The sequence below is a fragment of the Hylobates moloch genome, unplaced genomic scaffold (assembly GCF_009828535.3).
Source record: "Hylobates moloch isolate HMO894 unplaced genomic scaffold, HMol_V3 SCAFFOLD_7, whole genome shotgun sequence".
NCBI classification, from domain to species: Eukaryota; Metazoa; Chordata; class Mammalia; order Primates; family Hylobatidae; genus Hylobates; species Hylobates moloch.
In genome coordinates, this window is record NW_026652282.1 from 32,959,668 (window position 1) to 32,970,323 (window position 10,656).

The following is a 10,656-nucleotide window of genomic DNA, read 5'->3' on the forward strand; positions in this document are numbered from 1 at the left end:
TCTCTCTGGCTGCCCTTAACATTTTTTCCTTCATTTCAACTTTGGTGAATCTGACAATTATGTGTCTTGGAGTTGCTCTTCTCGAGGAGTATCTTTGTGGCGTTCTCTGTATTTCCTGAATCTGAATGTTGGCCTGCCTTGCTAGATTGGGGAAGTTCTCCTGGATAATATCTTGCAGAGTGTTTTCCAACTTGGTTCCATTCTCCCCGTCATTTTCAGGTACACCAATCAGACGTAGGTTTGGTCGTTTCACGTAGTCCCAAATTTCTTGGAGGCTTTGTTCATTTCTTTTTATTCTTTTTTCTCTAGACTTCCCTTCTCGCTTCATTTCATTCATTTCATCTTCCATCTGCGATACCCTTTCTTCCAGTTGATCGCATCTGCTACTGAGGCTTCTGCAATCTTCACGTAGTTCTCGAAACTTGGCTTTCAGCTCCTCCATCTCCATTAAGCCCTTCTCTCCATTGGTTATTCTAGTTATCCATTCTTCTAATTTTTTTTCAAAGTTTTTAACTTCTTTGCTATTGTTTTGAATTTCCTCCCGTAGCTCAGAGTAGTTTGATCGTCTGAAGCCTTCTTCTCTCAACTCGTCAAAGTCATCCTCCATCCAGCTTTGTTCCATTGCTGGTGAGGAACTGCGTTCCTTTGGAGGAGGAGAGGCGCTCTGCTTTTTAGAGTTTCCAGTTTTTCTGCTCTGTTTTTTCCCCATCTTTGCGGTTTTATCTACTTTTGGGCTTTGATGATGGTGATGTACAGATGGGTTTTTGGTGTGGATGTCCTTTCTGTTTGTTAGTTTTCCTTCTACCAGACAGGACCCTCAGCTGCAGGTCTGTTGGAGTTTACTAGAGGTCCACTCCAGACCCTGTTTGGCTGGGTGTCAGCAGCGGTGGCTGCTGAACAGCGGATTTTCGTGAGACCACCAATTCAGCTGTCTGATAGTTCTTCTGGAAGTTTCGTCTCAGAGTACCTGGCCCAGTGAGGTGTCAGTCTTTCCCTTCTGGGGGGGTGCCTCCCAGTTAGGCTGCTCAGGGGTGAGGGACCCACTTTAGGAGGCAGTCTGTCCGTTCTCAGATCTCCAGCTGCGTGCTGGGAGAACCACTACTCTCTTTAAAGCTGTCAGTCAGACAGGGACATTTAAGTCTCTGGAGATTCCTGCTGACTTTTTGTTTGTCTGTGCCCTGCCCCCAGAGGTGGAGCCTACAGAGGCAGACAGGCCTCCTTGAGCTGTGGTGGGCTCCACCCAGTTCGAGCTTCCTGGCTGCTTTGTTTACCTAAGCAAGCCTGGGTAATGGCGGGCACCCCTCCCCCAGCCTCGCTGCCGCCTTGCAGCTTGATCTCAGACTGCTGTGCTAGCAATCAGCGAGACTCCGTGGGCATAGGACCCTCCGAGCCAGGTGCGGGATACAATCTCCTAGTGTGCCGTTTTCCAGGCCCGTTGGGAAAGCGCAGTATGAGGGTGGGACTGACCCGATTTTCCAGGTGCCGTCTGTTACCCCTTTCTTTGACTAGGAAAGGGAACTCCCTGACCCCTTGCGCTTCCCGAGTGAGGCAGTGCCTCGCCCTGCTTCGGCTCGCGCACAGTGCGCTTCACCGACTGTCCTGCACCCACTGTTTGGCACTCCCTAGTGAGATGAAACCGGTACCTCAAGCAGAAATGCAGAAATCACCAGTCTTCTGTGTCGCTCGGGCTGGGAGCTGGAGACTGGAGCTGTTCCTATTCGGCCATCTTGGCTCCCCCTAGCTGCTTCCCCAACTTTTTTATGTACATTCTGAGCTGATTGATCAGATTGCAAAACATGCCCCACTCTACTGTCTTTGCAATTATGAAAGCCTTGAGGTCAGGCCTTGAGTCACTCAAATTTTGTTCGTAAATGGCAGTGAGAACATTCAAAACAGAAAAAGCACACGTTTTCTAAAAGGGAAACAAATATTCTTTGTAAGAATCTTGCACCTACTGCATTTTGTTCTAGCACTCAGCTCACAGGATGAAACGTCTACCTCTTGGGGCTCTTCCCTCTGAAATGGTTGTCGGACCTCTGGCAGCTCCAGGTTGTGTTTATCACTTCTTTAATTTTATCTTGAGCTAAAACTATAGAGTTCCTTTAATGACTCATTTCTTCATTCACTCTTTTACATCATGCTTAAGATTGCTATAAAAGTATGATTCAATTATGATAGTAATTCTTGTTTAGGCCCATACGTTTGTACCACATTATTGCCAGCCACTAATGTTAAATCCTTCTAAAGCACTGCACTACCAAGTTTTGAAATCATTTGCTTATTCTAAATATCTTTTTGCTGATTTCAAAAGAAAAAGAACTGTATAAATAGCTTACCGAAACATAATTTGAAATTATTTGTTTGAATGATAATTATTAGAGCTGATTTCACATGAATTTTCTTCTGACCCTCTGGCCTCGAGGACATACCAGTCTCTTTTCCAAATAAATCTGTCATTGTGTTTTTATTCAGATCGTTACCTTAATTGAAAGTATTTAATCTGTAAAATGAGGCAGCTCGCTTTTGACTACACATTGAAAATGATGGAAGATTGAATTTTAGGAAAGTAGCCAAACTGGTTCCGAATTACTTATACATCAAGGCAGATTGCTTGTTGGTTTGCTCTGGTGCCAGATGTCTTGGGTTGAAATCCCAGCTCTGATGTTTAGATGTTAAATGACCTTGACTTTATCATTATGTAACCTCTCTGAGCCGCCCTTTCCTCATCTGCAAAGTGAGGATAACAGAGCCTACAGTATTTTATGTGTTAAAGATGAATTAAGTTACTACCTGTAAAATTAAAATCTGGTTTACTAATTCAGTTTTTGCCTAAGCTTTGTTTTTATCCATTCAAAATAAATGCCCAATTATTTTTCTGTAATTTTTCCAAAGGTGAAAGAATTAGACTAAAAATTTTTTTATTATTTCCCAGAATGCCAAAAAACAGAGAAATTGAATTATGCAAGAAAGCGTGCAAAAAAGATTCATGTAGATTAATCCTTGGGTATACCAAAGGAATGTAAACAGTATAAAAGAGCTACATTTTATTGTATTTTTCTAAGGTTAGCATCATATAATTATTTAAATCACATATATTTATTGGTATTTTTGGATAAATTGAAATAGAGTAAAAGGAAGTGGTGACCTGAGAGACTGGGAAGAGACAGATTAAAGAAGTCTCACCTGCAGATAAAGGAAAATTTACTATGGATCAGATACTTGATAAGTTTATTTTATTCCACTTGGTGCAGTTTGATTCCAAATTTGTAAAAGAGTCTTATTTTTTAGGAGTGCAACTGTGATTGGCAAGTGTGCAGGAGAAAGAGATGTAAAGCAATTTTTTAAATGATGTAAACCAAAATGTTAATACTGCTTACATCTTTATGATGGAACTACAAGTGATTCGTTTTCATTTTTGCCGGTTTTGTTTTGTTTTGTTTTGTTTTGTTTTGTTTTGTTTTGTTGAGACAGAGTTTCACTCTTGTTGCCCAGGCTGGAATGCAATGACGCAATCTCGGCTCACCCTCAACCTCCGCCTCCGAGTTGCAAGCAGTTCTCCTGCCTCAGCCTCCCGAGTAGCTGGGACTACAGGCATGCACCACCACGCCTGGCTAATTTTGTATTTTTAGTAGAGACAGGGTTTCTCCATATTGGTCAGGCTGGTCTCGAACTCTCCACCTCAGGTGATCACCTGCCTCAGCCTCCCAAAGTGCTGGGATTACAGGCGTGAGCCACCGCACCCAGCCCCATTTTTGCTGTTTTTACATGAGTGAAATATTTATTAGGTAATTCACTTTTTTCAATCCTAAAAGTGACAGTTATATAAAAAGTTAATGATGTGCAATTTTAGGAGCAAATTTATTGTGTAAAAAGTCTTCATACATCTATATTTAATAGTTTTTACCTGTGAATATATTTCCATATTAGTGAAGCAAATGAGCCCTTTGACAATTTCAGCTTTTAGATATTATCCTGAGATGAATGCTGTATCTAGACTCTACTTTTTCTTCCTTGGGCTTTTTTAAAATATCGAATCTTGCATATTTTCATCTGGATTTTTAGGTGAAATTCATTGCGAACCTGTACAGCCTTTAGTAAATCATACAATGTTTCTTATAACATATCCAGTTCCTCTTAGAATTATAGAATGTTGGAGTAATAATGTACCTTAGAGATCTCATTCAGGAGTCATTTTTATGACCACAGGGTTCTTTAAAAGGCTATATAACTAAGTGAAGTTAAATATATTACTATAAAACAAGCAGCTTTAGTGCCCATAGTATTAGTTTGGACCAAATTTGGTGTTTTATCTAAATTCCCTGCCCCCATGGGACATCTGAGTTCAGAGTTCCAGGTGTAATCCAACTCCCTCTATTTGTCCATTTGTTTAGTGAGCTAACTCCTCTCCCCAGCTCTTCTTTTTCCAATTTGCATTCCAAGGACTCCCTCCCTTGATGCCAGATAATTAAATAATATGAAATGGCAGACATTTCAGATCTTATCAGTGACCCATAATACCTGCAAATAAACATGATTGTGAGAAAAGCACTTTGATAAATGCAGTGAATAGCATTGCAATTGAGGGTGATCTTTGTATCAAAGTAAGGGATAGGTAATCAGTCATTTTGAAGCAGAGATTTGATTATAATATATAAAATTAATTATAATCACTAATATGTGTTGAGTATTTATATGCCAGGGACTTAATTGGACATGTTATAAATGTTATCTCACTTAATGCACAGGCAGCCTATAAGGTAGGTTTGTATTATACCATTTTACAAGTGAGGAAACTGAGGCCTAAAGGAGTAACTTGACCAGGTTTCATAACTAGTAATTGGGTCAAGTTTCCTTTTTATCTTTTAAATACTTCCCCTACATACGTTAAAGTCTTGAACTACTGGACTACTTTTCATTTGGGATTAAGGTCCAGGTTTAGAAGTAACCTAATGCAGTTTCTTCACCAGCCTGAGGTCTCTCCTAGGAACAATATGTAATTTTGACCTTCAGTCAACATCTGTGTACTAAACTTTGGGATTGGAGAGGGAGCTGAGGAGGAATGTCTGGTGGCAAGAAACCCCAAACAGAACCATTAGAAAACAAGGTGTTTCTGTAGTGTTTGAGTACTGAAAAGACTACAACAGCCTAAACTTGTACATACTATTAATGATGATAGGGATCATGTGATGAGAATCTTGTAGGTGGATATGGAGAGTGATGATATTTAACATATTTTAACAGTAAATTATTTGGTATAATTAGTAAAGGGGAAAACCCTCATTACTTATTTTTCCCTCTAAAGTGTCATAACTGAGAATATAAATAACTCCAAGTCTTTAAAAACACTCTTGGATTCTGACTGACCATTTTAGGGAGGATCCAGAATGAGCACAATTATATATTTGTAATTTCTTGTCACATGGAAAATATAGACTGTAGGTCCTTTGATTCAGCAAATTTGGTTTTGGGTTTTTGTTCATTATGTTCATTGAACCCAGACATTTATTCAACTGGTATTTTCCATCTTTTATTCATACTGATTTTCTATTTATTTTTTATTGTATTTTCAGAAGGAATTTTGGAGCACCTACACAAAAGCGCAACAAGGGGAGAGTAACCGAGGAAGTGACTGGTTTCAGTTTTACCTTACCTTTCCGTTAATCTTTGGCCTCTTCATTATCCTCCTTGTCATTTTCCTAATCTGGAGATGCTTCCTAAGAAACAAAACTCGTAGACAGACAGTGACTGAAGGCCACATTCCTTTCCCTCAGCACCTTAATATTATCACCCCACCCCCCCCACCAGATGAAGTGTTTGACAGCAGTGGATTGTCTCCAGGCTTTCTGGGATACGTAGTTGGGCGCTCAGATTCCGTCTCTACTCGCCTGTCCAATTGTGATCCCCCACCAACCTATGAGGAAGCCACTGGCCAAGTGAACCTGCAGAGGAGTGAAACAGAACCTCATTTAGACCCACCCCCGGAGTATGAGGACATAGTCAACTCCAACTCAGCCAGTGCCATTCCTATGGTGCCTGTGGTCACCACCATCAAATGAAGCTACAAACTTCTTCTTTTTACTCTAATCATTTTTAAAATACTAATGAAAGAACTTTCTAGCACTTTACCACTACATAAATGTTCATTGACTTATTTTATTGGACTCTTACAGCATACCACTTCACACTTGTCTTATTTTCTTTAGTTTTGTTTCTTGTTATAGAATCATTATCCATGCTCATTTTTGCTAGGGGAAATATATGAAGAGGGAAAACATACTAATGGGGGTCTTTCTGTGGTGTGATGAGACATACGTGTAAATGTATATATGTGTGTATAGGCATATATACATGTGTATGCATCAACACAGTATATGTAAAACTGTCTTAAAAATCCATTAACTTCTACCTAAATCACCTGGAAGGAGAGCATTACTCACCAAAATTGCAAAACAAGCGTATCAAGAATTTGTGTAATAGCCAGTGACATGCTGTAGATTTGTGCAAACTAGATGTACTTAGCATGTTTTCTAATTCTGACTGGCTTTTGTTAACTTGATAATTCTTCATCTACCTTAAAAAGAAAAGAAATTACACATAGTCATTCTTGATGTTATAAATAGAAAGAGAAAGAGTGTGTGTGAGCAATAATGCATAAGCTACTGATAACTTGCTTACAGCAGATAGCAATAAGGTATTTGATGGCATTCCGCTTGTTTTGTAATAGGGATTTTTTTTTGGTTGACCACTCCCCCATACTTCCAAAATTAAACAGTGTTTTCTTAGCATCTTGAATATCTCCTGCGGTGTATATTAACATCTTGATGAGACAGATTTCCAGGCAACAAAATAATTTCTAAAATGGATATATGTGTGGATTAATGACAGGCAGTAAATATCCATTACTCCTTTACTCATGGCTGGTAAAATTATTCTGTTTTATTGCCTTTTACTGTACATTCTACACTCTCTCCTACTGCCACAGAATTTTCAAGCCCTTAAGAGTTTAGTTAAAATAAAATTTTTGAAATTATTTTCTTAATGTTTTTATATAGGCTGATGTCTATGCCTCAAGATTGTTAGGAGGTAATTTTCCATTGAATTATGAATTGTGATTTTTATATTGCCCTCCAAGTGGTAGAAGAAGACTGCAAAGTCCGTGTTGTGCTAGGTGCACAATAAATCTAGTAATAGCCTCACACAGATCTCATTATTGTTGCTACTTCCTTTTGTATTTTCATCAGGTATTTTTTTTAACTGTAGGGTTTTTACTTTTTTCTTGGAGCAGAGAGAACAGGCTGTAAATGGGTTGCCAACATAAGCTGGCTGAGAAATAAAAGAAAACAAGACAGTTGTTTCATAAAGTTTCATTTTGTATGCACTGATGGCAAATTCATTAGGTCAGTTAAGGGAAATGTTTGTACCACTTCCAAACTTTTCAGCGTTGGATAAAAAAAATGATTGATGAGGCAGGCAGAAGGAATGTAGCTTTCAGGTGTGTCATTTCCTGCTGCTTCCAGCTCCATCCCTACAGACTCCTCCGGGAGTCCTGCCCTGGAACCAAAGGAAGGAGGAACACTGAGGGGAATCCTGAAGTAGGAGTCAGATGACCTGAACTCAGATCTCCCTCCATCACATGCTTGCCACCACTGTACCTTGAGCAAGAATCATATCTGACCCTCAACCTCCTCAACTCTAAAATGGGGATAACATCATTTGTCCTGCACTTCTCTAAGGGCTTTACAAGGATCAAATGAGATGGTGTGTATGTAAGAAATTTGTAAAATGTGAAGAGCTATTTACACTAAGTTTGTAATGTTGTTATTATTGTGCTTCAAGGAGAATTTTCCCCTCTGAATTCCTAAATTGTATGAGAGCTTTCACACAGTGAGAAATAGAGCAGGCTGCCCCATAAATGGGTAACATATTCCTAATCTGAATGTGTGGGATATTAGAGAATCCCTGCCATGCTCTGGTCTGTTCTGAAACTGCCAACTGAAAGATGATAGCCCACACAGCACAAACAGGTTTAAGCAAATGATAGAAAGGGAAGTAAGGCATGTGTGCTTAGTTAATAGGTTTAGTAGCTTTTATGGACTAAAAATGATTATATCTTGACCCTGGTCTCAGAAATGACATTTTTAGTTTTGCCATGAGTACACATCAGATATCTTTGGCTTCTATTTAAAGCTAAAGGTAGAAGTGTTTGATCCAGTGAACTGTGTATGTATGTGTGGGGTTTTTTTGTTTATTTTTAAATGAAAATTAAGACACCTTTTGTGTGGACATTTTTTTGTCTTTAATGTCAGGCTTTAGATTAGACCAGCAGTTTTCAAAGTATGGCCAATGGACCCCTGGGTTCCTTGAGAGCCTTTCAGGGGGGACTATGAGATCAAAATATTTTTATTATAATGTGAAGACATCGTCTTTTCACTCTGTCTCAAAAAAAGTGTTGCAAATGTAAAACATTGCCATCGTCTCACAAATCTTTTTCTGTTTTTGAAAATATGGCTGTTTTTCATAAAATGTTATTTGTGTTAGCATGTAATGGGTTTACTATGTTTAAATAAGTTAATACTTTAAAAATTTTCAGATTTTTTTAGTATGGTAAATATTGATAGATACAAATCTCATGAACAAAAGCACTTTGGCATCCAGATCCTCAATAAATGTTAAGAGTATAAAGGGGTCCAGAGACCAAAAGTTTTAGAGCTACAGGATTAGACACAGGGGCAGGATATTCTGTTAGTGAGATTTCTTGCAACTTTATTTTACATTTTAAACTCCTGATATTGGATATAATGCTGCCTTTTAGAGACACCTGAATTGCAGTATCAGAATGAATGTTGATGTTTGAAGCCAAAAAGCCAAATGCTTAAACTGATCAATGACTATAGCTTTTTAGACTGTTGGTCAAAGAACATACTACTTCACAATAGCTCTATCAGCCACAGATCTTATGGTGGCTGTTGCATGATGATGATAGGATAAACAAAATACCACTGTCTTCAAGAAACATTATCTTAGGTTTGTTTGTTTGATTTGAGTTTGATTTGGCTTTTATATTTTTTAAAATCCCTTTTGCTACCCCATCTGGTTTTATAAACTGAGTTTCTTAGCATTCGTTAAAATTAAGGGGTTTGTTTGGAATAATATATATTTTTTATGCTTTTGCCTTTCTTACCTGATTGATATTACATTGACCTTTGATTGTTTTTTAAAAGTTTATTTTTACAGAATATATTTAGTACCTTTCCTAAGGAGTAACTGAATTGAATCAACCAGTTTGCATTTAAATAAAAGAACAGGCTCAGTGGTCTTCCTGTAGAGTGGTTTACACGCCTGCATGTGCAGTAGTTGTGTCTGGAATCCTAGAATTGGCACTTTCTGCCTCCCTGCTCTAAATGTCACAAAAAATTATACTTCCTTAAATATAATGATTTCTTCTTTTCCTATTGACCAGTACAGATAGATGTGTTTGTTTCATTTTTAATGATGACTTCGAGATTGATGATCTGATCCAATAACTGTGGAGGTAGCTTTAACTTGGTTCTGTGTAAATAGTATGTATTTTATTATAATATTTCACGTTTTAAGATGCTTGGTTTACATTAAATTATGGTATTTAACTATTTTTATGTTTATACTAGGTAGGGTCTTTCTTATGTTTCTGTGTTTTTGGTATGCTAAATAAAGCTATTTTTAAACCCAAGAGATTTTTTTCTGCCACGTGTTAATCATATTATGGTTAGGTGGTAAATATGCTGCATATGTTCTTATTAATTATGTTCTTTTTAATAAGGTAAAATGGTTATGTTTCTTTTTTCTTATGGATTTAGGGAATATAGCTCAGTGAAAACAACAGAAATCATCTGATCAAAACCTCAGAGTGTTCTCAGCATAAGAAAGAACTTTCTGTACTACTTTTGAATGACTTTGGCATGATACAAAATGGAAACAATTGCTCTAAAGGAATAGACTGAGCTCCCTGCATAGTGTAGTTTGTCAAGTCCTGGGAATAGTGTTGTCTGTAGATGCCAAGGAGCCTGTTGTTTCCTGCTTAGCAGAACAGCTTGCATTTGAAAAGAAAGCACAAGATGAAAACATTGTGAACAAAGGGCATCTTCCTATGTGTAGAGCTACCTCAAAGACTAAAAGTTGGTTTGTCACATCACTAACCAAGAACGTGAGTTGATATGGTAAAAAGAATTAAAATTATTTACTCCATATTCAAGGATGAATTTTAAATATAAATTATAAGTCTAAGTATCCATTTTATAAGCAAAAGTCCTCAAAGAGTTGTCCAAATAGGCTTTAAAAGGTACTTTTAAAAATCTATAGCAATTTCTAAAAGTTATATAACTTACACATTGATGACTACAATCATAAAACCCAAAACCTAGATCAAGCAATTTCTAGCACTCCAGAAGGCTTCCTCATTCCCCTTCCTTAAAGATACCATGATTCTAACATCTGTCATAATAGATCACTTTTTAAAAGTTCATATTTGGCTGTGGCCATATGGACTTGCCATTTATTTATATATTTATTTATTTATTTATTATTATTATTTTTAATGAGACGGAGTCTTGCTCTGTTACCTGGAGTGCTGGAGTGCAGTGGCGCGATCTCGGCTCACTGCAAGCTCCGCCTCCCGGG

General features: G+C 37.8%; 1 protein-coding gene across 3 annotated transcripts in view; it reads left to right on the forward strand.

Annotated features, from left to right (window-relative positions):
• PRRG1 (proline rich and Gla domain 1) overlaps nucleotides 1–9,709 on the forward strand; it is a 107,899-nt gene extending 98,190 nt beyond the window's left edge. For 2 of the 3 annotated variants that reach the window (XM_032756710.2, XM_058441807.1), the window contains exon 4: nucleotides 5,571–6,859. In XM_032756710.2, coding sequence (XP_032612601.1) covers nucleotides 5,571–6,056 — 486 coding nt within the window. In that variant the 3' untranslated portion in view covers nucleotides 6,057–6,859. Of the gene's footprint in view, nucleotides 1–5,570 lie in introns of all 3 variants that reach the window. The other variant, XM_032756709.2, reaches the window with a different exon arrangement.
• The last annotated feature ends 947 nt before the right edge of the window (nucleotides 9,710–10,656 follow it).